The 26,030-nt window shown below is 56.8% G+C and overlaps 2 protein-coding genes, 1 long non-coding RNA gene, 1 other non-coding gene and 1 pseudogene across 11 annotated transcripts; 4 read left to right on the forward strand and 1 right to left on the reverse strand.

Moving 5' to 3' along the window:
• Positions 1 to 1,689: 1,689 nt before the first annotated feature.
• On the reverse strand, positions 1,690 to 18,047 carry LOC115517700. Of its 7 annotated transcripts, none has more exons than XR_003970043.1 (5): positions 17,887 to 18,047; positions 15,777 to 16,140; positions 7,391 to 7,653; positions 4,607 to 6,517; positions 1,690 to 1,873 (listed from the first exon to the last, which is right to left on the reverse strand). It is a non-coding gene; the product is annotated as an uncharacterized LOC115517700 (long non-coding RNA). The 7 variants fall into 7 exon arrangements; XR_003970038.1 differs by lacking the exon at positions 1,690 to 1,873 and adding an exon at positions 4,199 to 4,457; XR_003970040.1 differs by lacking the exon at positions 1,690 to 1,873 and having other exon boundaries at positions 4,199 to 6,517; positions 15,784 to 16,140.
• On the forward strand, positions 7,429 to 10,825 carry LGALS1 (galectin 1). The gene is made up of 4 exons (XM_030320572.1): positions 7,429 to 7,511; positions 8,755 to 8,834; positions 10,135 to 10,306; positions 10,623 to 10,825. Exons 1-4 carry the CDS (start codon positions 7,503 to 7,505, stop codon positions 10,767 to 10,769), a joined length of 408 nt encoding a protein of 135 aa, XP_030176432.1. The 5' UTR covers positions 7,429 to 7,502; the 3' UTR covers positions 10,770 to 10,825.
• Positions 15,396 to 21,657, forward strand: NOL12 (nucleolar protein 12). Of its 2 annotated transcripts, none has more exons than XM_030320570.1 (6): positions 15,396 to 15,545; positions 16,899 to 17,004; positions 17,448 to 17,496; positions 18,042 to 18,184; positions 19,429 to 19,526; positions 19,947 to 21,657. In XM_030320570.1, the coding sequence occupies exons 1-6, from the start codon at positions 15,463 to 15,465 to the stop codon at positions 20,110 to 20,112; spliced, it is 645 nt and encodes a 214-aa protein (XP_030176430.1). In that variant the 5' UTR covers positions 15,396 to 15,462; the 3' UTR covers positions 20,113 to 21,657. The 2 variants fall into 2 exon arrangements, with proteins under 2 accessions (XP_030176430.1, XP_030176431.1); XM_030320571.1 differs by lacking the exon at positions 15,396 to 15,545 and adding an exon at positions 16,004 to 16,084.
• On the forward strand, positions 18,640 to 18,768 carry LOC115519600. Its single transcript, XR_003970595.1, has one exon. It is a non-coding gene; the product is annotated as a small nucleolar RNA SNORA21 (small nucleolar RNA).
• Positions 21,658 to 25,014: 3,357 nt separating the features above from the next.
• On the forward strand, positions 25,015 to 25,120 carry LOC115519519 (annotated as a pseudogene).
• Positions 25,121 to 26,030: the final 910 nt, after the last annotated feature.

Below are 26,030 nucleotides of genomic sequence, written 5' to 3' on the forward strand. Positions count from 1 at the left end.
GTGTGGAAGTTGTTGGCAGCCATTCTGTGATCATGAGACCCACCCAACAGACTTCTCCACTTCAGGTGGCAGAGCAGAAAGGTGGGAAGAACTTGGGGCTGGCTGTTTCCCCCAACTTTTTAATTTTATTTTTTTAAGTTTGTTTTATTTATTTTTGAGAGAGAGAAAGAGAGAGACAGCGAGAGGGGGAGGGGCAGAGAGAGAGGGAGAGAGAGAGAATCCCAAGCAGGCTCCACACTGTCAGCACAGACCCTGATGTGGGGCTCGAGCTCACCAGCCCTGAGATCGTGACCTGAGCTGAAATCAAGAGTTGGACACAACTGACTGAGCCACCCAGCGTCCCAATTTTAATTTTACTCTAAAGATGGTATTTTTAAGAAATCGACACCCAACATGGGGTTCAAACTCACAACGGATCAAAAGTCCCGTGCTCTGCCAACTGAGCCAGCCAGGTGCCCCTTCCCCAACTTTTAATTCAGAAAAAAAGTTTGTTGTTTAATGTTTCTTTATTGAGAGAGAGAGAGAGAACAAGCAGAAGAGGGGCAGAGCAAGAGGGAGGGAGAGAATGCCAAGCAGGCTCCGTGCTGTCCATGCAGAGCCCCACACGGGGTTTGATGTCATGAACAGGGAGATCATGACCTGAGCCAAAACCAAGAGTCGGACACTTAACCCACTGAGCCACCCAGGCACCCCCAGAAAAGTTTTAAACCAACAGAAAAAGTGCAAGAAAAGTACCATAAACATCCATATGCCCTTCACCTGGATTCCCAGTTAATATCTCAGGAAGCTGATGACCCCAATCCACGAAATGAAACAACTCCTTCCCACTATACTCTCTGGTGTCCATAGTTTCCCGGTTTTGTCTCCCTCCTCCACCCCCATCCACTACCTTCTTGGTGACCAGAGGCCTTAGAGGGACTTTCTGGTGACTGCATGATGTTTCCCTTTGGAGGTGGCTGTGAGGCCAGCGACAGGAGCTCAGATTCACTGAAACCTGAGCTCGGCCTAGCATCACCTTCCCGCCTAGCACTCTGTTGATTTCATTTTCGCCATTCAGAGGAACCACAACCGAGGGATGGTCCCTGTGTGTGGCTTTTCCCCCATTTCCTTATATGTCCAGTAGACCAAGTCCCCGCGAATTGGAGTCGTCTCTAAATTCCGTGGGTAACTTTTACCATGAGTAACTCAGCACCACACAGCTGCCACGTGGCGCCTCGGCTACTCGGGAACCGAAGGTTCCTCATCCCTGCCCTTCCTTTCTCTTCCCAAACCACATGTTTCCATGAGCCTGGGCGGTTCTAGCAAATCCCACTTCTCAGACACCACCTAAAAGGGAAAGCTGTTTCCTCTACCCGCAGAACACTTCTGACACCAGATGTATGGGTTTTCCTGCACCGAGGAAGTCTGTAGCCTTCTGTGGACAACTGGGTGTCCTAGAATTCGATCCTGGCACCACCCAGAGTTAGTGAAGTCTCCACAGGTCCACAGGTTAAGAGTCCAGTCCCATGAGACTCCCTTTCCCCCTCACCTCCGCCTTCCTCCTCCCCTCCCCCCCCCCATCAGATGCCACTCGAAAGTCCTGGGTGTCACCTGAGCTTCTGACCGACTGGCTATAAATTGGAAGTTCCCAAAGCCCCCTTCTCAGATCCAATCATATGCTGTAACAGCTCACAAAACTCAGGGAAACACTTATGTTTACTGGTTTATTATATAATAAATGATATGTAAAAATACAGATGAACGGCTGGATGGAGAGATGCACAGGGCAAGGTCCAGAGGGGTCCCAAGTGCAGGAACTTCTCTCCCCATGGAGTTAGGGTGATGTATGCCTGCCAGGAACTTCCAAGGGATTTAGGAGCTCTGTGTCAGGCACCTGAGTCAAAGACCAAACATTAAAACAAAAGACGTTCCCAGCTCTTTTGTCACTTAGGAAATCCCAAGGGTCTTAGGAACACTGGTAGGAACTGGGGTCAGAGACCAAATATACATTTCTTATTATCTCATACCCCCCAAGTTTTATTTTTACTGTTTTTTTAACGTTCTTTTTGAGAAAGAGGAAGTACAAGCTGGGGAGGGCCAGAGAGAGAGAGGGGGGAACAGAGAATCCCAAGCAGGCTCTGTGCTGACAGCAGAGACTCTGATGCGGGGCCCGAACTCACAAACCAGGAGATCATGACCTGAGCTGAAGTCAGATGCTTACTGGAGCCAAGCAGGTGCCCCTTCCCCAACTTTTAATTCAGAAAAAAATGTTTGTGGGTTTTTTTAATGTTTATTTTGAGAGAGAGAGAGAGGGCATGAGCAGGAGAGGGGCAGAGAGAGAGGGAGACAGACTCGAATCCCCAGCAGGCTCTGTGCTGGGCCACCCAGGTGCCCCGACTCCCCAAGTTTTAGTTTAGAGAAGTTTCAAAACAGCAGAAAAGGTGCAGCAGTGGGATAATGAACCTGGATCCCCAGTTGTCGATATTTGACCAATTTGCTCAATCGCCCTTTGTATATATTTTGCACTGATTCACTTGAGAATACTTTGCAGATGTTAACACTGTTCACCCTAAATCCTTTAGCTGGCCTCTCCTAGGGGCAAGGACTAGTCCTGGATTATGGCCACACAGAAAAGCTAGGACTGTCTCCGCAGCCATGCTCCACAATCATACAAGAACCCAGATCCTGGATGATTTCATCGAGCCACTGAATCAGCTGCCACGGAAACCTCCTCGGTCCAGATTTTTGTGATGTGAAAGTTTCCCGTAATTTTAAGATGATTTCTGTTGATGGGGCACCTGGGTGTCTCAGTCAGTTAAGCGTCTGACTTCAGCTCGGGTCATGATCTCACGGTTTGTGAGTTCGAGCCCCGCGTCGGACTCTGTGCGGACAGCTCAGGGCCTGGAGCCCGCTTGGGAATCTGTGTCTCCCTCTCTCTCTGCCCCTCCCCCACTTGTGCTCGCTCTCTCTCTCTCTCTCTCTCTCTCTAATAAACATTTTTTTTTATAGTTTTTAGAATGATTTCTGTCGAGTTTTCTGTTACTTGCCACCCAAAACTCTCCTGATACGCAGGCCCCAGGCATATTCTAGAAAACATTAAAATGAGCCCCCTTCCCTTAAGTCCCACATTAAATATAGGCGGGGTGGGGAGGTTGCTATGCATTTCCAAAGTATTTTTATATGTTTGTTTGAGACATTATTTGGCCAATGGGGATCTAAGGTAGGAGTGACCAACCTCTAGGAAGACTTGGACACACTTTTGAAATAAGAAAATTCAACCCAAGAAAATTGTTTCCAAATGTTTCTGTTTTTACCACCACCAGGTTTGAAGCGTGAATACAGTAAACGTTGATTCGTTTCAGCTTTCCAGTTTTACCATTCCAGAGCCAATACATTTCTTCTCTTCAGGTCTCAAATATTTTCTAAGCTCTTAAAGAGCTCTCCGCTTCCTGCGAGTCTATAATTATGGCAAAAGAAAACGTTACAAAAATAAAGACTCATGCCTGAGCCCTAGAGGGCTAATGAATGGCAGGGCCTCAACCCCACCCAGACCTCCTGGGAGAGGAGAGGTAGTTCCCCAAAGACGAGTGAGGGCCTGTAATCAGAAGGGGGACAGACACCAGGTGGGAAGGCAAAAGTGACAGAAGCCCACTGTGTGTGGGGAGGTGGCTGTCTGGGCAGCAGACGAAGGCAGGGAGGTAAGACGGATGGGCAAGGTAAGTGGAGGCTGGGAGAGTGCCTGAGCTTAGGGGGCATCCTCCCACCCTGCCACAGTCCCTTCTACCCTTCATGGAGCAGGAGGAAACGATCACTTGTTTTTCACATTTATTTAGTTTTGAGAGAGAGAGTCCGAGCACAAGTGGGGGAGGGGCTGAGAGCGAAAGACACCGAACCCGAAGCAGGCTCCGGGCTCTGAGCCGTCAGCCCAGAGCCCGACGCGGGGCTCGAACCCACAAACCCGCAAGATCACGACCTGAGCCGAAGTCGGCCGCTCAACCGACTGAGCCACCCAGGCGCCCCGGAAAAGATCACTTTTTGAGGTCCAGGTATCCCGGGATCATGTTCTTTCCTTGGCTCCATAGACGGAAGTCACTTCAGCCCTAGCTCCCTGTGTGACCTTGGCCAAGTAGCCGGTCTCTTTGGGTGGCTTCTGAGGGAGCAGATCAGGTGCAGAATCTCTGGGGTCGTCTCCTGCTCTGACTTCTAGGACTTCGGAGCCTGCTCTGGTCACCTCCACCATCCCCAGGCTGGGCCAGTCAGGTTGGCTGAGGGGTGTGGATGGTGTTTCAATGCGTCTGGCAGCCCTCCCTGCCACTGCCGGCTAGAGGAGGGACTGCCTTCACACGGGCAGGGCAGGAGCGGGCAGGACAGGGCAGGAGTCGGCAGTCTGGGAAGGGCCGCGCTGGCCTGGGTCCCCTGTCCAGAGGTGCTGAGCTCATTTCTAACAGCAGCGGCCAAGGTCCAGCCTGTAGAGCTGCCTGTTAGAATGGGGGAATATTCCAGAGAGTTCACTGCCTCTGCTGCAGAGCAGTGAGGGAGAAGGAGAGCCCCCCCCCCCCGGTGGGGAGCCTTGGCCTTGAGGGTGCAGAAGAGAGAACTAATGTGGAGCCCCCCCGACACACATCACCTCTGTAATCCTGCAGCCAGTCAGTGAATGCTAACGTTCCCACTTTCCAGGCCTGGAAACAGGTTCCGCGAGGGTAAGGTCCTTGGCCGCAGTCACAGCCAGGCAGCCCCCAAATTAGGACTCGCCTCCCTTCTCCCGATTCTGTCGCCAGCTTCATTCATTTCAGGGCCCGGAGCGGCTTCCCTGTGCGGTACATCCCAGCTGGCAAGCATCAGGCAGGGGGGAGGTGTAGATGAAATGAGATAATGTATGAAAGCAAGGCGCCGGGCACAGGGCCGGGCAGATAAGTGGGTGCCATCGCTAGGAGGCCCCGAGGACTGGGCGGGAGCTCGGCACACACAGTGCACCTGGTCCCTGCCCCCACCCGGGAAAACCATGACCCGTGTTACAGGGGACACTGGAATCTGGAGAGACTCCCTGCTCCAGCATAGGCAGGCAGGGACTGTTGGGGGTCAGGTGGGGGTAAGAGGGAGACTTCCCAGAGGTGTTGACCCCAGAAAGGTAAGCTCAGCCTAGAAAGAGACAAGAGGGAAGCTAAAACCTTCTGAGATTGCGGGGGGGAGGGGTCGGGGGGGGGAATCACCTATTTAGTGCCACAGACATGAATTCCCCCCCGTAGCAACCTTGTGTAGGAGAGCAGGGTTTCACCTCCCCAGTTTACAGATGGGCAGACTGATTTGCCAGGATGCCCTGGGGGACGGCGTGGCAGGGCTGGGACCGGATTCCAACTCCCCAGACTCCCAGAGGGGCCTTTCTGGAGGCCTGTTCCCCACGCCATGCTGATTCTCTACCAGCCCTCAGCTGGCCAGACCCTGGAGAATAAAGCAGCCCCTCGTCCAACAGCAAACGCTTCGTGGTGCTGGGCCTGTCTTCCAAGTCGGGGGAAGCAGCTCTTGATGCCCTGGGAGCCCACCTGCTGGACTGGGACAGCCAGCCAGACCCACGCGACGCAGCCAGGAAAGGACTGTGCCGGAACCACCTCTGCTCCTCGGTCCAGGACTCCTCCAATGCCCCTATTGCTCGATCAGGCGGAGGGTGTCCGTGGCCCTTGGAGGGGAAGCACACAGGAAAGGCCTCGGAGCTGGCTCGCTCCGCCCACCCCCTCCCTGCGTTGAGGTTTAGGAGAGGCCCTGGAGGAAAAACTGAAACAGCTGTGGTTGGTTTCGGAGGCTTGGTCTCCGAGGGGTGATGGGCTCAGACAGGGGGCGGCCTGCGTCGAGGACCAATGAGCCCCCCCTTCCCACTCCTCCTGTGCCAGGGGTGGGCTTCAGTCATCCGGAGGAAGGTGGGGTGGAGGGGGGGGGCAGCGGAGGGCCTGGCCTCCAGATGTGAGTCCCTCCTGGTCCACATCTTCGGTGCTGGCAATTTCAGAAGGGAGATGGCAATGCGGAGAAGGAGGTCCCAAGGACAACTCTCCGAGCAAGTGCCCCACCTTGCCTAGTGCTTCCCATCCCCCTCTCTCCTCCTGGCTCCTGGGTATGAGGTGAGCACCCCTCCAATCCACCCTCAACTCTTGCTGCAGCGATCTTCCCTGTAACTCGTGTCTGTCCTCAATACTCACCTTCCCTATAACCTTCTATGGCTCCCCAGCACCCTCAGTTAAAACAATGGCCAAGCCCCTTAAAGAGGCCCTTCATGATCCACGTACTGTTGGCCTCCCGGCCCCATGCCCCATCTTTCCCCAACATACCCCAAACTCCAGCCATGCCCAGATGTTCACTGTTCCGGTCTGCGCCTTTGCTCACGCTGGAAAGCCAGGCCCTCCTTCTTCATCCGTCCTTCAAAACCCACCTTCTTCACACTCTGGACAGTCTCCTCGGCACCACGGTGCTTGTTCATGACTCCCCTTAGAGCCAGCAACATGCTACTTACTCAGGTTCATGGCCAGGTCCGGCCCCAGCAGTGTGCTACCTGAAAGCAGGGGCTGGATGGAGTTCACCTTTGACTCCTCACAGGCCAGCGCATAGTAGATGCTCAATAAAATATCTGCTAAATGACTAGAGAAAGAAAAGGCAGTGCCTAGCCTTGGAGAGACAGATGGGAAGAGAGCAGAAGAGGGGGATGTTCAGAGGGGGGACCCCAACCCTTCACGGCTCGGCCCATCCCGGGCCCCCTCCCAGGCCTGACTCTCAGGCCGGAGGCTGTCAGGCAGGGGCTTTTGGAAGATCCCCAGCAGGCCCCTCAGGAGGCCTGAGGCCTGAGGCCTGAGCCCCGGAGGCAGCGTCAGGCCTGGCACCCGGCCCAGCCTTTCTTTAGCGCTAGCGAGAAGCCTGAACTTCAGCCACAATCCCTGCTTCCGGGGGAGGCCCGGGTGGGGCCAGGGCCTTGTGGTTAATGGTCCTGGGCTCTCTGCAGAGGCCTTGCAGCGCGGCCACGCCCTGGTCCCTGCCAGGGCAGCCTCAAGAACCCCAATTCTAATTCCCTGAAGGACCCTGTATCCCCTCAGCCATCTTCTCTGGCTACCCCCGGAGCTCGGCCTGCTGGCCCTAGGCCCTCTTCCCGCCAACTCTCGTGCCTAACTCATCCTCAAACTATTTTCCATTGGCTTCCCCCAGTCCCTGCCACAGCACAATTTTTGGGGTGGGGGGTGGGGAGGGATGAAGGAGAATGGGAGGTGGAGCCTGGACCCCGGGGGGAGTGGTTAAAGGAGAAGGGGGTTTACCGCTCCGATTGGTCACCTCTGCTCCCGAAGGGCTTCAAAATTCCATTGACTCCGCCTCCAGTGGGGCCCCCTTCTCTGTCCTGGCTTACAATTGGTTGGGCGCCCAGGGGGGCGGGACTCACCGGAGTCTGGTCCAGTTAAAAGGGTGGGAGCGGCCCCGGGGGCCCATCTCTCTCCTAGAGTCCTGAGACCGCTGGTGCCGCAGTCCGCAGGAACATCCTCCTGTCCTCAGTCATGGCTTGCGTGAGTGCGGGGACCCCGCTCCAAGGCCCAGGGATGGCGTGGGGGCAGACAGAGGAGAGTAGGCGCAGATGATCTGGGTTCTAGTCCCCAGGGTGTGGCTTTGAACAAGGGCCTTCTTTCTTCTGGGCCTCAGTGGCCCCGTCTGTAAAATGGGGGTGGGCGCCATGGTCCCCAAAGGCCTTCTCTGGCTTCAGACTTACCTGAATTCCTCCAGGGTCTGACAGCACAGTTATTTCTGCCAAGGTTTGACATTTTGCAGCTCGCTGATAAGTGGGAGTGAGAAGGGTGTGGCCAACTGGTGGGGTAGGGAGGCACTTTAAGGACGCCCGAGCCGCTGTCCCTTTCCCCCTCCTCCACCCCGAAGAGCCTCCTGTCCCCTCCCCCTCCTGCAGCTGTCCCCAGTCGCTGGGCCAGGGCAGAGTCATCCTCTGCTCCAGAGAGCTCTGCAAAGTCGCCAGGATCTGAGACAGGCTGCCCGGGAGGGCGCCTGCCTGGGTTAGTGGGTGGAGGGTGGTTCTGTCCAGGCTAGTCGGGTGGGGGCTGGGTAACCCTCCCCGCCACTCCCCATGCTGGGAGGTGGGTGCTAAGGGAGAGAGAAGGAGGCAAGCCTCTTCCACAGGCCCCGAGGGAAAGGGTTCACGGTTCTGGCAGAAGGAACCACTCATGCCGGTTAAGTTGTGCGCTCAATCTTGCTGTGCTGAACCAGCCAGGCTGCTGACTCCGGCCGGTGCGCCACTCTCCCTTCTGCAGAGGGGCCTGGCTGCGCCCCTTAGGGGTCTCTTCTCCAGCCCCTGCCCCTCTCTGCACCGAGGGGCTAGAAGGGGATGGTGGGGGATCGCCCAGCCCCGGGCTGTTTCCTTTCCAACCGAAGGGCGGACCTCTCCATCCCCCTTCCTTTGCCACCAAATCGTAGTGTCACTCACTCCGACTCAGATTCTCTCCATCTATTAAACCAAGGGATGGAGCATAGCCACTCTGAATCCAAAATCCTCAAGCCGAACCGCAAAAACTTCAGATCTTGGCTTCTACGACCTCAGTCGTGTTACAGATAGGAAAAGGACCCGGTTGGGAGCAGGCACTTGCCCAGGACCACACAGAGAAAGAGTCTAGAACTTGCTACCGATTCCCCCAGGCTTTCCGCAGGCGGGGTCAGAGGATCCCGGGCGGGGACGACCCCACCCCGCCGCCCCACCCCCGGGCACTGCGTCCTCTAACCCGGCTGGTTGTGGTCTCGTCTTTGCAGGGTCTGGTCGCCAGCAACCTGAATCTCAAACCTGGCGAGTGCCTCAGAGTGCGGGGCGAGGTGGCCCCCGAAGCCAAGAGGTGAGGGGGTGCGGATGGGGGGCGGGGGCAGGCGGCTTGGAGCCCGAGGGTCCGGCCCCGCGTCTGGCATGGGCGTGGCCGGCCAGGCCCCGCCCCTCCCTCCGGCTGCTAGGGGGGTTGTCGGCGGTGGCGTTTTCTGAGTGAGTCACTTCCTCCGCGGGGTCTGGACGCCCCCTGTATACTCGCCCCCTTCCCTCCCTGCCGGAGCCTCTTAAACTAAACCAGCTGCGGCCTCGTCATCTACCTTGGCTGGCCCTGCCCCCACTGTGCGCGCGAGCCAAGGCCGCGGGTGGGGGTGGGGGGGCCCGGGAGAGGGAACGAGGGGGTGTCGCCCCGCCCTTGGCCCTCGGAGGTCCTTCTTTCCCGCGCTCTTCACTCACTCAACCTTTCGTCCCTTCGGTCCTTCCTTCCTTCCTTCATTCACGAGGCCAGCTGCCTAGTTTCTCAGCAGCCATGTGACCTTGGACCAGTCCTCCAACCGCCGGAGCTTCAGTCTTACCCTATCACGGAGGGGGCAGGTGGTGGTGTGGAGGAGGTGAGAGGCTGGATCTCTCTCTTTCTCGGGGATGCTGGTGGTGACCAGCGGACGTTAGAAAGAGCCGTACATTTCACGTGCATTGTCCATTTCATTCTTACCCCCACCCCCCACCCCCCACCCCCGGTGGTGTTGCTATTGTCTCCACTCAGCAAATGTATTATTGCTATTATTATTTTTTTTAAGTTTATTTATTTTGAGAGAGAGAAACAGTATATGCAAGCGGGGTGGGGGTGGGGAGGAGGAGAGAGAGAGAGAGGGAGAGAGAGAATCTCAAGCAGGCTCTGCACTGTCAGCACGGAACCTGATGCGGGGCTGGAACCCATGAACCCGGTTATTGTTATTATGTGTTTATTTGCGCCATCGTTATTGAGCACCTACTGTGTGTCGTCATGCTGGGCACCGGGAGTGCAGAGATATACCAGACAGGACACTTGCCCTCCCAGAGGTCACCTTCTGGAAGGAGTCCCCATCCTTGACCAAAGGGACACTAACGTCGGTGAGCGAGAGTCTTGGCCGTCAGTGCAGCAAGACCCTTAGCGATCCTTCTTGTACTGCCCCCCATTGTGCAGATGAGGAGACTGAAATCCACAGAAGGCCAGGGACTTGCTCAAGGTCACACGGCAAGGACGTGGCAGGGCCAGAACTAGAGTCCTGGTGTCTTGCCTCCCCGCTCAGTGATGGTGCACTGAGTGGCACCGACTGGTCAGTCTGAGGGGGCTGCTGCTGGCCGAGAAGGCCTCAATGCCCCCTGCTCCCCCCCAGCTTCGTGCTGAACCTGGGCAAAGACAAGGACAACCTGTGCCTGCACTTCAACCCTCGCTTTGAAGCGCACGGAGACGTCAACACCATCGTGTGCAATAGCAAGGACGCCGGGGCCTGGGGCGCGGAGCAGCGCGAGTCCGCCTTCCCCTTCCAGCCTGGGACGGTCGCAGAGGTGGGCTGGGGCCTGGGGGCAGTGGGCTGGGGCGGAGCTGGGTATACTGGCTAAACACCTAGGTCCCACCCTCCCCTCCCTCCTCTGCCCCAGTCCCCTCCCTCCTCTGCCCCAGTCCCCTCCCTCCCCTCACTTGCTGCCTGATGGCCAATGAGCTGAGCGCCAGCCCCTCTCCCAGCCTCAGCAGCCCCGCCCAGGAAGTGGGGCTGCTGTTAGGGCTCCTTGAGGAAGGAGCTCTCCGAGGGCCCAGGACCTGCCGGCTATGACTGCCCAGCCGGGGCTCCACCCCACTCACTGCCCTTCTCTGCCCCGCCAGGTGTGCATCTCCTTCGACCAGGCCGACCTGACCGTCAAGCTGCCAGATGGACACACATTCAAGTTCCCCAACCGCCTCAACCTGGAGGCCATCAACTACCTGGCAGCCGATGGCGACTTCAAGATCAAGTGCATGGCCTTTGACTGAAGCCAGCCGGCTCATGGCCCCTAATAAAGGCAGCTGCCTGTCCTCTCCCTAGCCCAGCCTCGTGTCCCCGTGTGTGTGTGTGTGTGTGTGTGTGTGTGTGGAGGGAGGAGGGTGCAGGAAAGAGGGTTGCCACCAATTCCCCCAGGCTCCGCTCCTTTCTTCGATTCCATTCACCTCCTCGGTGCACACCTCTTAAGTGCCAGGGACATCTTCCCCTGGGTCCCCAGGGCCAAACAGGGAACTCAGTGCATCGGAGGGGACTGGTGTCTGCTAAGTGAAACCCAGTCACAATCCTCAAACAGCTCCCAACCCAGTGAGCCCCAGCACACAGTAGGTGCTCAAAAGATGCCGAATAAATGAAACCAGGGGGAAAGAGGCTTGGACAGACCGATCCGTGCCATGGTTATCTGATGGCACAGGGGGAGGGGGAGGGAACAATCCCTGAGGCTCCCCTCATTGGCTTTCATGGGCCAGAAAGAGATCTGGTTCAGAGTGTGGGGCTACGAGCTGTGTGGCCTCGTGCATGTTAACTGACCTCTCTGAGCCTATCGGAGGGCTGTCCGGAAGATGAAATGATGTGTGAAGCAGGACAAGTTTAATGCCTGGCACAAGGTGGGGAGCAGTTTCCCGTCCCTGCTGCACTACCTCGCGAGACATTCTTACCCGAATTTGAAGGGGAGGAAAGTGCTTCTGCATGACGACAGGACCCCTTGGCCTTCACCGGGCCCAGCTGAGCCCTGTGGGGCTCCCCAGGCATCCCAGCTTTGTGGGGCCCAGGCCACATACCCCAATGCTGGAGTGTAAGGGCAGCCAGGGTGCTAGTCTGGAAACTTCTGGTTCCGTGGCCCTGGGGCAGGACCCTCATCCCGACTCTGGGAAAGATGGGCTTGGGCAACGGACCTTGGCCTTTTTTTTTTTCTTTTCTTCTCTTTTTCCTAAGTTTATTTATTTTTAGTAATCGCTACCCCCAATGTGAGACTTAAACTCATGACCCTGAGATCAAGAGTCACATGCTCTTCAGACTGAGCCAGCCAGGCAGCCCCTGCTGGCCTGTTTCTGTAGAGGAGGAACTGGGGTGTGAGGGGACCATGCCAGCACCCCCACCCCCGCGGAGAACCTAGCAGACTTGCAGCTTAGCCTCTAGGCCCCCAGAGGCCTCCTGCAGGGCAGAGGAATTCAGGGAACTCACTCGGCCTGAGATGAGGTGTCCATGTGTCTCTCCTCCTGGCTTCCAAAGAGGACAGTCTTCAAGACCCTCCAGGCTCTGTCACCCCAGAGGGCGGTGTTTAACCCAGCCCATCACACTTACTTGTCACAAGTGACGGGATCTGAGCTGGTGGCCGGGCCACCCTGCAGACCGACCATTTCCCAGCACCTCTTCCTTCCTGCTCCCTGCTGCAGGCCCCTACCTCCCTGAGAAACAGCCCCCAGAACCGAGCCAATGTTTTGGATGACTCAGGCTCAGAACCTCGGTGTGGGCTCCCCTCAAACCCTAGGGCACTATCTCCTGAGCTGTGTGTGTATGCGGGGCAGTGGGGGGGGGGGGTGGTAGGTGGGGGGAAAGGCTGGCAAATTTCATTCTCCGGGCAGCGCTGGGTGTGGGACTCACAGTGGCACTTTTCCACCCCGAGACTTAGTTTCCCTATCTGTAAAATGGGAGTCAGTATTTGCACCTGAGCCCTTTTGGGTGGCTAATTCCCATCTCAGTGGGTCCCCTAGGGAGAACATCCCTGTAAGACGGCCCCAGGAGGATGGAGTGCACACGCTGGGGTCTGCCATGAGCCACACCCCATCTCCAGGCTCTCCTGGGGCACCCGAGTGGCCGCCTGAAGGGAAACGGCTTTGGAAGTCTGGCTGTGGTGGGGCGCCCTCTGCTGGGCAACGGAGAAAGTGTCTCTTGGACTGTCTTTTCCCGGGCCTCGGGGTTCAGCCCCACTGATGCTCCCTTAGGCGGGCTGAACACCCACAATACACCAGGTCTGGGAGGCACTACAACGGGGCAGAGGAAAGCCCTGGGGCAGATAGGGAATGAAACCACTGGGATTGGAGGAAGGAAACTGGGTTCAGAGTCAAACACACCTGTGTTCAAACCCCAGTTCCATCACTGTGTGTCCTAGGACCGGTTGCTAGACCTCTCTGAACCTCGGTTGCTTCATCACCGAATTGGAAAAATACTCGTATCCACCCTGTGGGATTGTTGCAAAGATTAGCTGAAATAATGTAGAGAAATGCATGGTGCCCGGCACCCAGTAGGTGCTCAGTAACCATAAAAATGATTTCAAAAGAGAAACCCATCCAAAGAGGGGTAGGTGTTTTAGACCATGAGCTGCCATAAAGGACTCTCAAGTTTTGGAGTCTGGGTGGGGTACTAGGCCCTTGTCTCCTCTCCTGGGGCAAGGGGACCTGAAATGCCCTGGGAAGTGTGGAGTAACGGTGCCTGCCTGAGGTGGCAGGCTTCGCTCTGCACTGGAAGCTTCTGGACCCGAGGTCTCCCAGAGCTCCGCAGGGGCAGGCAGGCAGCAAGGGCTGGAGAGCCAACCACCCAGAGCTCCCCACACAAGGTCCTGCAGAAGCAGCTGACCCCTTCCTCGGTCCCCGTCTCTGTGTCAGGCTGGAAGTTCGGGGAGGACAGAAGTCAGGGAATGGCTCTGTACCCCACTTACTACTTGAGACACTTTGGTCAAGGCACTTCCCCTGCCTGAGCTTCCGTTTCCGTATAATAGGGGCGAGAGCAGCGTGCGAGGCATGTATTACTTATACACAAGTCACAGGGAGGTTGGGAAGGTCAACTGAGATAATCCACGGGAGGCCCCGAGAACATTCCTCAGCACAGAGGAAGACTGAACGGGTGGACGGTGGAGAGGGAAGGAGCCCAGGGAAGTTTATGATTTATCAAGTCCTGCGGCACTTTTCATCTATAGCCAGTCTGCTTGGGGCAGCGGAACCTGGTAAACAGCAGGCAGCAGCCCTGAGACCCAGTGCCGGGGATCCAGGAGGAAGCCCAGCATCGCTGGGGGCATCACCCGAGCCAGGGCAATGCTTCTACCCAGAGGTAGGGTACCAGGGGTGTTATTAGGGTGTGGCCACTGAGGGGCAAAAAGTCAGAAGGGCAAGTGTTCATCACCCTGAAGCCCCACCATTGGGGCAGTCCCCTGCTGTGCCCAGGGTTCGAGGATAACTTCCTCTCAGCACCCAGCATGGAACCCCTCAGGCAGAGCCCCCTTGTGAAATGGGTTCGACATTCACAGAGAGAGGTATCCACTGTGTGTCCGGCTCCTTCCAAAACCCACGGTCAGGGTCCGCATCTTGCCCTCCAGAGCGGGCACGTGAGCTCCTGGGGGAGGGATCCCTCAGGCCAGTGGCCCAGGGAGCTGGACCACGAGGCCACAGACTCAGGTTCAAGTCCCAGCTTGGACACAGAGTAGCCCTGTAACCTTGGACACGTTGCGTCTGCTGAAAGGACACGTCTCTTCTCCGTGTGCCTGGCACACAGTAGGCACTCAATGCACGTGTGTTTACTTGCTCTCTGGGCTCCCGTTACTTGTCAAAGGAGAAGGGGGCGGAGTCTTAAGGGCCTTTTATTCCTCCGCTGTCCCTACTCTCAGCTAGTTCTGGGGTCACCTCCTCTGAGAAGCCCTCTGCACTGGAGGAGCCAACACTGACCTCCTGCAGCCTCTTGTGCTTCTCCCTGCACTGTGACCCGGCACTGTGACCCTGCCAGACTGGCCAGTCTTTACAAGCAAGGGTAGCAGCTTGTCTGCGGCACCCAGCACAGATGAACTGAGATAGGGGATTCAGGCATACAATCCTAGTTACTAAAATGCCCCTGCAGGTGGTGTTCTACTGAATGCCTTCACATGCGTGCCCTCATTTTCAGTAGAGGATGTGCTGTTACACCCCCATGGCACGCTCCGGGAAACTGACACACAGACAGGGGAGACGGCTTGTGTCGCAAACACGTGCGAGGCATGTCTTACTTACACGCACTGTGACATAACTCACCTTTCCTCAGAATCGTGGTTCTCAAAGTGTGGTCCGTGGACCAGCAACCCCTGAGAACGTGTTAGCGATGCAGATTATGGGGCTCATTCTAGACCGGCTGAATCAGGAACTCAAAGCGGGTGCAAAGCCATTTGTGTTTCAGCAAGTCCTCTGGGGGATTCTGACGCAAGCCAAAGTTGGAAAACCACTGCCTTGCAATAACCCTACAAAGTCACTATAATTATCCCCATTTTACAAATAGGCCAACCGGGGCAAAGCAAAGGCAATTGGTCCAGAACCACAGCTGTACGTGGACTACCAGGGTTCTAATCCAGATAGTTTGGCCCCAGAAGTGTGCTCTTGGGAGACCACCAACGAGTTGACATGAGAATCAAAAGTAGGATCAGAAATATTTGGCCCGTTTACTAATATCTCCGTACTGAGCACCTACTGCACGCCAGCCACCGTGCTAGGCTCTGGAACCTCGCTTTCACTGTTGCTAGTCTACGAGACCGATTGGGGTTAGGAATCACGGAGGGGGAACACCCAAAACGCAGGGCTAGGGAGGCCGGCCCCGCGGCCCCTTTAAAAGGCGGGGCCTGAGGAACGGAACGACGGAGCCTAAGTGCGCGGCGCGCCCGAGAGGGTAAAAACGGTACACCCGGAAGTGTCTTAGGCGTGCGGGCGGCGCGCTGCCGGAGGCCTCACCGCTATGGGCCGCAACAAGAAGAAGAAGCGAGATGGCAACGACCGGAGGCCGAGGCTCGTTCTCAGCTTCGACGAAGAAAAGCGGCGGTGAGTGCCAAGCCTGGAGCGGATCTCCTTCGGGCTGCCGGCCAAGGCCACGGCCTGGCCCGGGCGGCTTCCACTCCCGCAGAGGTCCCTTCCGGCCCCTCCCTCTTGGCGTGGCCCGTTGCCTCCCCCCCCACCCCTTTCGACACCAACCCCCACTGCGGAATGGAAGCGGCCGCTGCCGGCCCCCAGCGTGGGGAATGGAACCGCCCGCCCCGCCCTCTCGTTGCTCACTTTGCACCTTGCTCCTGCTGTGTGCGCTTCAGCTGGGAGCTGGCGGCTCAGCTCTTAGCGGTGGCTTCGACCTCCCTAGCCCAGCCCAGCCGCCCCACACGCGGTAGACCCAGCTGTTGGTGATGAGTGATGAGTGAATGAGATGAGAGTGGCTCAAGTTCACGTATTCACTCGTCAAGACGTGTGCTGAGCTCCTTCGGTGTGTGTGCCAGCCCGATCGCAGGACCCCTGAGTTGGACCCCTGAGTCTCAGCGTCCAGTCCATCAGATGCTATCCATTCAGAGTGTCACTTTGGCATATGGTAGCGGGTCAGCGAAAAACCTAGTGTTGGGTCCCGGAACGTTTGGGGATGGTGCAGCCAGCACTAGAGAGATGACAAGGAGCCAAGATCAGATAGGAGAGGGGAATGCTTGAGCATCGTCAGGATACACAGGGTGGCGTCAACAGGCCCTACGGTTGGGTCCAGGGGGCAGGTGTCCTGGGCGAATGTGCCAGTCGGGTGGAAAGTTTGCAGATGTCTGGATGAGGGTGGCCTTAAAAGTGGCCTTGCTAAGGGGGCGCCTGGGTGGCTCAGTCGGTTAAGTGTCCGACTTCAGCTCACGGTTCGTGAGTTTGAGCCCCATGTCAGGCTCTGGGCCGACAGCTCGAGCCTGGAGCCTGCTTCGGATTCTGTGTCTCCCTCTTTCTCTGCCCTTCCCCCATTCACACTCTGTCTCTCTCAAAAATGAATAAACGTTAAAAAAAAAAATTAAAAGTGGCCTTCCTAGAAATGGCTTAATCCCCTGGGTAGTGGAATTTGGCAATGTAGAAGGGCCCCCACTGGCCCTGTTGCTTGAAGTCGAGAGCCTTGGAGGGTGGTGGGTGGAAACAGGCAGCATCTCCCTCTTCTTCCTAAACTTACACTCTCTATGACCTTTCGCAAGTGACCTAGCCTCTCTGTGCCTCAGTGTCCCCAATTGTAAACTGGGAATTGGTACCTACTTACAAGTTGTTGTGAGGAATACGTGAATTAAACCCGTGTTAATTTTCGGAGCAGTACAGAAGTAATGGTTTTTCTCTCCCTGGAGTGAGCCTTCCTTTCCTTGTGTCCCCTCCTGACTCTCCCTTGCCTCTTTCCTGTAGGGAGTACCTGACCGGCTTCCATAAGCGGAAGGTAGAGCGGAAGAAGGCAGCCATTGAGGAGATCAAGCATCGGCTCAAGGAGGAGCAGAAGAAACTCCGGGAGGAGGTACAGGGGGGAGGAAGGGGACTAGGGAGACAGAGAGAGTGTGTGTGTGTGTATGTATGTGTATATATATATATATATCTGAATATATGTATGTATCTGCATGTATATATATTTGAATATATATGTATCTGAATATCTATCTATCTATCTATCTATCTATATATATATATATATCTATATGTGACTCCCAAGGGATTTACAGCCTTGGTTAGCCTTAATAGGGGTATCTGCAGGAATGAGGGGAGGTGTGGGCAGGCCTGGGGAGGAGTTTGTACAGGTAGAATCACGGTGGGCCCAGGTCTGGAGAAGGTTTAGGATGGAATCTCCTAGCGTTTCATCCCGAGCCACACATGGTCTCACTCACCCTGGAGGTGAGCAGTGCTCTTGCCTGGGGTTGGCCGGAGAGGCCATACTCACTGTGTTCCCTTCCCTTTTGGCTTTAGCGCCATCAGGAGTACTTGAAGCTGCTGGCAGAGAGAGAGGAGGCTCTGGGTAAGTCCCAGCTTTTGCCCGGACCTGGAGAACAGCTAACAGGCCTAGGCTTTTTTTTTTTTTTTTTTTTAATCCCTTGGTGGGTGAAAGGGGAGAGGTGTGGGGGCTGCACAGAAGCCAACTGCCCTAGCTCTAGGCGTCTTGGTGGTGACCTGGGGGTCACGGGTGGTGTTCAGGGACGTCTAAACGTGAGTGGATCAGAGACGAGGAGGACAGACGTCTTGGGAAAGCGATTCCTTAGCAGAAAGCCCAGTTTCTGAGGCCTGGAGGGACTAGGGGTAGAGGGAATGGGCAGCAGCAGCTGCTGGGGTCACATCGGGTTTGTCCTAGATGAGAACCAGATGGTGTGAGGTCCCCCTGGAGCATCAAGGGAGGAGTTGAATCACTTACGTTTGTCCACAGGCCAGGCTCTGGAGCCGGAGACTTCCCTGGACACTCTCCCATAGAGTAGCGGGGGCCGCTGTGCTCCAGGGCTGGGAGGGGGGTTAGAATCTGGTCACTTGTGCTATGAGGCTGCGACCCGCTTCTTTGCCCACCTTGCGCAGAGGAGGCAGACGAACTGGACAAGTTGGTGACAGCAAAGACAGAGTCGGTGCAGTATGACCATCCCAACCACACGGTCACCGTGACCACCATCAGCGACCTGGACCTCTCGGGGGCCCGCCTGCTTGGACTGCCCCCACCCGAGGTGGGTGTACCTTCCGGCCCCAGGAGGGAAGGGGCCCAGATGCAGACTGGCTTGTCGGGGTTGCTGAGTGCTGGCCCACGTCCTGGGGATTGCAATGCCGGGGGCTCTCTCCCTGCTGGGCGCTCGTTAGAGCCCGGGCCAAATCCCTGACCCTGGGGCTTCCAGAAGCCAGTTCCATGCCTGAACGGCTGTGGGGGCGTGGGCAGGTGTCTGCCTTGCCAGCTTTCCTTTCTGCCCCAGTAAGGGGGGGGGGGGTCACTGGTGATAGCGCCTGTCTCGTGGCGGTTGCCGTGAGCGTAAAAGCGGTTAATCCGAGAGAAGCACCTAAGATCGCCGTTTATTGTGGTCACTCCGCTGCACGGTAGCAGTCACACGGAAATTGTCAGGCTTTGAGCTGGGAGGTGTTAGCAGGTTGCAACCAACAGTAAAAAAAAAAAAAAAAAAAAAAGGATCCCCCCCTTTTAAAAGCACTCAGCGCGCCTTGACTAATGACCCACCGAGCCGTCACTAAAGGGCGGACTGAAAACGCTGCTTTTGGACGAAGCGGCAGCGTGTTGTGTTCCGCTTCCGTTGGTGTCACAAGCTGTTCGCCTCGGGGGCGGGGGCACCGACTGCTGGGGGTGTGAGCGAAGGGAGAGGCTTGGGAAGTGACAAGGAAATGCTACGCGGGCGAACCGGCCTCAGCTCTCGACAAATAAACACAAGTGAACAATTAAAAGGAAAGAGAGCAGAACGTCATTGAAAACATCAAAAAGCCTCCCAGTTAAGTGTCATCTGAAACGTTTGTTTCCGGCTGAAGTTGTGTCTGCCTGGCTGTGTGGGCCTTTCACGGAAATACCTGTACGTACATGGTTACGAGGCAAACCACACTTCCTGTCACGGGTTCACGTGTCCTTAAGTCCTGAGCTGCTGCCTTGTCACGCCCTTAGTGGTCTCGCCCTCACCTTCTGTTTTGTGCTCATTCTTCCGCACGGTCCTCCCGGCCTCCGCTTACGGTGGACGGTCAGACATTCACAGGTGAAAGAACTCGAAAACTGGGGGAGAGGCTCTGAAACACAGCTCTTCCCCGTGTGATCCCCGCTTTGGGGGCGCACGTGGCCTTTCCACCCACGGCCTTCTCCGAGCCCCCGAGCCAGGCCTCGAAGCGGCAGGCCATGCCCTCACGTGACATAGCCGTGACTGCTCGGGGTCAGGCTTCCCGACCTGCCACTCTGTGTGACAGTCCTTGTCCTGTGCTTCTTTAGCAAGCGGCCGGGCACGGGTCCGAGGAAGAGGCGTCATCCACGGAGAAGCTGACCAGAGCCTTACCCAGGAAGTCCAGAGATCCCCTCCTGTCCCAGCGGTGAGCCCTGGCCTGTCCTCCCCTATGACACTGCTCCCTCATGGCTGACAGTGGCGGCCGGGCCTTTGGAGTCGCCTCTCGCTGGCCTGTGGCGGGTGGCACGGGGCAGGTGTGGAGCCTGGAGCAGCCGCTCTGCTTTGCCTGTTGAGGAGTCCCTCCCTCCTTACTGTCCCCCACCTCCACTCCTTGAGAATGGCCAGCCCTGGGTGCCTTCGGTGCCTGGGGTAAAGGCCTTTTCATGAGCTGAGGAGCTGGCAGGGCCTCTGGGGTCAGAGCCGGCTGCCTTTGGCATGGATGTGGTTCTCCCGGCACTCAAGGCCTGTTCCGACGTCCTCCGTGAGCCGGGCAATCAGTCACCCCGCCACCCAGCCTCCACCCATGCCTTGTTCCCAGCCTCACCAGCCTTGCACCCTCCTACAGGATCTCCGCTCTCACGGCTTCGCTGCATGCACACAGTCGCAAAAAGGGCAAGAGGAAACATCCCCGACGGGCCCAAGACTCCACCAAGAAGCCCCCGAGTGCCACCCGTACGAGCAAGACCCAGCGCCGCCGGCTGACGGGCAAAGCCCGGCACAGCGGAGAGTGAGCCCCGAGAACCAGGCCACGCTCCAGCCTGGGCTGTCAGGGGCCGTCCTGTCTCCGCTTGGCGGTCCCAGGAACCCAGCACTGCGGGAGTGACTCTGCGGCCCCGGCTTGGGAGGCAGTTCCTCTGTGGCCCAGAGCTTGGACGCTGGAAGGGGGCAGGCAGCTGAGAGCTGGCTTCCCTCAGGAGGAGACTTCAGAGCCAAGTCGGGGGCATCTGCCTTAGTGGGAAGGCTTCCCACTGAGCCGTCCTCGGATTTGTGAAGCTAAGTGCCCCTGTGATCTGTTTGTCCCTGACCCTGGTGCCACGTGCCCAGGGCAGGCTTCTGAGGGGGTGGAACCTGTCGGGGAAGTGGGTCTGTCCTCACCGTCCAGCAGTCTTCCCCGTGGGGGTGAAAAGGTCGCGTTGGGTCTGGGCCCCCTCACCCGGGCTCCAGGCCCCCTCACCCGGGCTCCAGGCCAGCATAACCACTGCTAGGGTCCGGAGTCGTCCTGCTGCTCTGCGAAGCGGGCCGCCGAGGCAGGTGGCTGAGCGTTGCCAGCCTCTGCCCGTTACCGGCTGAGGCTGTGGGTCCGTCCCTTCTCCGTGGCCTCCTTGGTCCCCTCAGCTGAAATCGAAGTGCTGGAAGCAGATGAGTTCCAGAGCATTCCCCACCCCCAAACTTGGGCATCCTCCCCAGGCTTCCAGCAGCTCGCGGAGAGTCACCGATCAAGGCGTGATTAACCCCTTTTAAAGAGAATGTGTCTCGACTCACTCGAAAGCGTGGCGGTTCCCAGGCAGACCCGTCAGGAGGCCCGCGGGTGTTCTGCAAGGCTGCCGGGTTTTCACGCTCCCTCGTCCCTTCCTTGTCTCCGCTTGTGAGTGAGCCGCCTGACCCCCATCCCCTGACCGAGCAGGGTGGAATCCTGCCTGCAGCAGGTAGATAGACGTACGGTGAGGACCGCCGGAGCACCTGTCGAGGAACCCCGTGAGCCGCCACCACCCTCTGCCGCTCGCTGGCTCCTGGGATTCTGGCCCGGAGCGCAGGACCTGTGACCTGGCTCTTCAGCCCCTTCCACCTGCTCTCTCTGCTGCCTCCCGGTTCTCGGGGGTGGGGTGACTCCCTCCGCCCGGCCGACTCCACCCTGGGCAGAGGGTGGGGCCCGCCGGCAAGCTCTCCAGGTGGTTCTAGCGCTCAACCCAGGGCAGCGAGCGCCAGCCTGGCCCTCACAGGCCTCCGGGAGCAGAACAACACCCCGGGTCCGAGGGATTCGTGCACACAGCAGGGCTCGGGTTCAGATCCTGGCTCGGCCGCTTGGCCTCCGTGTGAGCCTCGCCGGGCTGACCTCTCTGGGTCTGTCGCCATGCGTAAGATGGCAAGACGCCTACCTCTTAGGGCTGCCCTGGGGCTGAAGGGAGCCACTTCCCAGGTGCACCTGCAGGGTGCCTACGGCTGCCGCTGAGACATCTGACCCACGTCTCGTCTCCCATCCCCAGAGACACGGGGTCACTCACCACCCACATCTACGGTTTGTGCTGTTTGCAAGTATTAAATTCTCAGCCACTCTCTCCTGTGTGTGACATCAGTTCCTCCAGCAGACCGAGGAAATTGAGTCAGCGATTTTGCCAGTCTTGGGACCAGAAGTGGTGGAATCAGAACCCTCTGGAGAACTTGTCTTTTCTCCCCGGAGCCCCTCCAGGCTTCACACCTGGATTCTTTCCTCTTGCCGCCGTCCCGTCGTGTGGGCCTCCTGGGCTTGGGGCTTCCGGGAGCTTTATAAAGAAGGACTGGGTTTAGCTGCATATAATATGAACCAAAATTTAAAAATAACTGGCTTACTTGAGAGGAGCTTACCAGGGAAGTAACTAGCCTGGAGCCAGGGGGGCTGGGATGGCAGACTTTTTAGCCTTTTGTGCTATTTTTTTTTTTAATGTTTATTTATTTTTGAGAGACAGAGCACAAGTGGGGGAGGGGCAGAGAGAGAGGGAGACACAGAATCTGAAGCAGGCTCCAGGCTCCGAGCTGCCAGCACAGAGCCCGCCGCGAGGCTCGAACTAGTGAACCGCGAGATCATGACCTGAGCCGAAGTCGGACGCTCAACCGACTGAGCCCCCCAGGTGCCCCTGTTTTGTGCAATTTTTAACACCTGGCTTCCACCTCGTGGTCCAAGATGGCTGCTTGAGCCTCAGCCATCACACCTGCCTTTCAGCCAGCAGGTGGGAGGACGGATTGAGGAGCATGCCCCTCCTTGTAGGAACCTTTGACCCCTGTCAAGTGCCATTAGTCCAGCAGAAGGCAAAGACGGGGCAGGAGGAAGAGAGCGGACTGCGGTCCGTTCTGGAGAACCATGTTCCCAAATAAGAATTGAGGCTTGTGCTACTACGGGGAGAGTCGGTAGTGGGGTACAAGCAGTGGGGTCTCCCCCGGGAGCTGAACATACGAGGAAAGGGCTGTCGGGAGGGGATCCAACCGTATGGAACCAGAGCCACAGCAGACGCTTTTCTGTTCCTGGGCGACTGCACTGAGCTTCCCCGACATGTCAGGCCAGTGCTAGGAGGAGCAAGGCCATCCGCTCAGCAGAGGACAGGCTCTCCCGGTAGGTTGTGTTTTGGGGTGGTTGAGCCCTCCCCAGGGGGACGCGTGGGCAGGCCTGGCGGAGCTACCTGCCTGGGGGGCAACCACGGAGGAGACGGTTCCGGGCGGGGGAGACCTCTGCTCTCATCCTCTCCAGAGCCCCCCGGAGCCTCAGCGGCTCGAAGCCCCCGGGTTGGACTGTCAATGGCTCCGGCAGGGGCTTCCCAGCTTCTGAGCTGAAGACCTCACTGCCTTGTTCAGTTGTGAGCGGGTCCCGCGTGACAAACGTCCTCCGGGTTTTGAGCCGACATCTGCCTCTTCCAGATGTGGTAGGCGCCCTTTAGAAGTTCACGGACTGCTCACAGCCTCTCTTGCTCTGTTCTGAGCCACCTCCTCGGGGAAGCCTTCCCTGACCCCTCCTCCAGCCCCGGGAATTAATCCTTTTCCCACGTGGGCTGCAGTGACACTTGGTGTTGCCTCCTTTCAAACACTGAACATATTGTAACCTGGTTATGTCTGTCTCCCAACCCCCTCGCAGGCTGACCATGAGCCCCCTAGTGAGAAGTTGTGTCCGTAATTGCTATGTTTCTCCTTCTGGCCCAGGGCCCCTCTCACTGTGGGTCCTCAACCAATCCTGGCTGCATCACATGGGACCCAATTCCCCCTCCCCACAGGTGCTCCCAGTAACTCTCGAAACAGTTTGTTCTAGAATTTTCTGGCCCCAGTTTGCAAGTTTCTGTTTGCCTGTCTGCAAGTTTCTGAATCTGTTTTCCTCCTTCCCATCACCACATCCATCTCTCCTGGGGCCCGGGTGAAACAAACCTTCCCCGTCCAATGAGCTTTGCCCTCTCCCTTGCACCCTAGTCAGCAGGATTGCCAAACAACAACCAAAAAACAAAGAGGCTGGGAAAGCAATTTATCAAGCCCTTCTCTTGTGTCAGACGGTTACATTATTAACTCAGAACAGCACTGTGAGCGGATATCAGCTCCATTTGACGGGTGAGAAAACTGAGTCTCCAGGTACATAATGTCAGAGGTTACACGTCATGGCTAAGAAGACATAGTCCCTGCATCCCAGGGAGGGGGCAGACACATGGGAGTCCCTCTGGAGGCCAGAGGTTCAGCAAAGTATTAGAGGGCCCAGAGGGGCACAGAGCAGAGACAGGTGACCCTTGACCTGAATCTTGAGGGACGATTTGGATTGGCCAGGCGGCTGCGGGAGGGGATGAGCTGGCAGGTGGGGGGGCAGCCAGGGAGCCCCTGAAGGGCCTCAAATACTGAGCTAAGGATCTGGACCCTTAGCTTGTGGACACTGGGACCCCCTGAGGTGGGGTTGGGGGGTTGGCAGGGGAAAGTCGGGGTCAGTGACTGTTTCAGAGACATCCCCCCTCCGCCCAGTGGCAGCGTGGATGGTGCACTGGGAGTACTGGGGGCTCCAGGACCCTGTTGTCATTCCGTGAGAGGCAGGGAGGCCCTCCTCCCAGGCAGGTGTCCATTCACTCCCTCCCCAAGCATTTACTGAGCGCTAAGAAGTCCCAGCCACTGGGGATCCACTGGTGAGCAGGAGAGGGCAGTCCCTGCCCACGGTCGACTCGTGGCTCACAAGCTATAGCTGTGGGGACCGAATGGAGAAGACTGGAGGAGAGATATTAGTAGCATTTATTGAACACTCACTGTATACCAGCCACTCTACCTGGTTTCACTCACTGAGCTCTCACAGTAATCCCACGGTCTAGACAATGCCATTAAGCCCATTTTGCAGTTGAGGCACACTGAGGTGGCCCCCTCATGAAGCAAGCCATACTCTCGATACAGACACGAATACTGACCCATTGGCTGAACAAGCCGAGTCTTCCCTTCCAGGGGCACACTCACATGGTCCACAACACGAAAGACACCCTAGGAGCCATGTGAGTCTTGTATGAGATCTCAGCTCAGCACAGTGAGCCCTTTTCTTAAGGCCGGGGAAGCAGGGAGGGCTTCCTGGAGGGGGTGCTATTTCAACTATCACTAAGGGAATAAAAAACCTATCTGTGAGGGGTGCCCGGGAGGCTCAGTTGGTTAAACGTCTGACTTCAGGTCATGGTCTCGTGGTTCCTGAGTTTGAGCCCCACATCAGGGTCTGTGCGGTCAGCATAGAACCCCTTTGGATTCTCTGTTCCTCTCTCTCTGTGCCCCTCCCCCACTTATTCCCCCCTACCCCCACCCCCCGCCCTCTCTTTCTCAAAATAAATACACTTAAAGGAAAATCTATCTGTGATTTACCAATTCAGGAACACTGCATATTAGCTTGGTCTGATTCACAGAGTATTTAAAAACAATTTGACTTAAAGAAACAAACAATTTGACTTATACTCTGGTTTTTCTTCAGATCCTAGAAGTCTTTTGCCCTTGACTAAAGATCTCTGTGAAGAGGAACAAATCTGAGTGTTTACCCAATTTTTTGAGGCAAAAACCAAACCAAAACCAAAACAATTTGACTTAGCCATATTTTAAGATGTTGAGATTTCATGCAGAAGTTCAGGTTTCTGGCTTCTTCGGTAAAAGTAAGCCTGGCTGCAATTTAAAAAAAAAAGGGGGGGGGGTGGTGGGTAGGAGCCTGGGTGGCTCAGTCGGTTAAGCGTCTGATTTCGGCTCAGGTCATGATCTCGCGGTCCATGAGTTCAAACCCCACATCAGGCTCTGGGCTGACAGCTCGGAGCCTGCTCGGATTCTGTGTCTCCGTCTCTCTCTGCCCCTTCCCCACTCACTTTCTCTCTCTCTCTCTCAAAAATAAACATTAAAAAAAAAGTTTAAAAATTTAAATTAAAAAAAAGAAAAGAGAAAAGTAAGCCCGGCTGCCCTGATCACCACTTCCCAGGTGGCCATGGGCTGGAGCCAGCCCTGATGACCCCATTAGAGACTGCAGCCTTCCTGCTTCTGCTCTACCGGGCCACGCCCCCTGCATCACTACCGCGCCTGCCCGAGCACATGATCCTCCGAGGTTGGGATGACCATTCCCACAGGAGTGGGAGGAAGCCAAGGTCAAGGTCGGAGGGGTGGCATGGGTCTAGTAATGTCAGTGGTGGTTCAGCTACCCCAGACCCCTGGGAGAGCGGATCCCAGCCACAGGGAACAGCATGAGCAAAGACAGAGACGAGCGGGCACAGACTCTTCAGGGAGCAGAAAGGGGGGTGTGAGGCTGAGATATAATGGTGACAGTGGGGACGAGCGCTGCCCTGGCTGCCATTGCGCCCTTAACCCTGAGCCATCTGAGCCATCCCACAGGACTCTGGGACTGTGTTTTTTAGACCAGGCTCTGTCATCAAGTAAGTGAGTGGCTTTGGGCAACTTCCTTAAGCCGCTTCATCCTTGAGTTTCACTCCTA

This window comes from Lynx canadensis, chromosome B4 (genome assembly GCF_007474595.2).
Source record: "Lynx canadensis isolate LIC74 chromosome B4, mLynCan4.pri.v2, whole genome shotgun sequence".
Lineage (NCBI taxonomy): Eukaryota > Metazoa > Chordata > Mammalia > Carnivora > Felidae > Lynx > Lynx canadensis.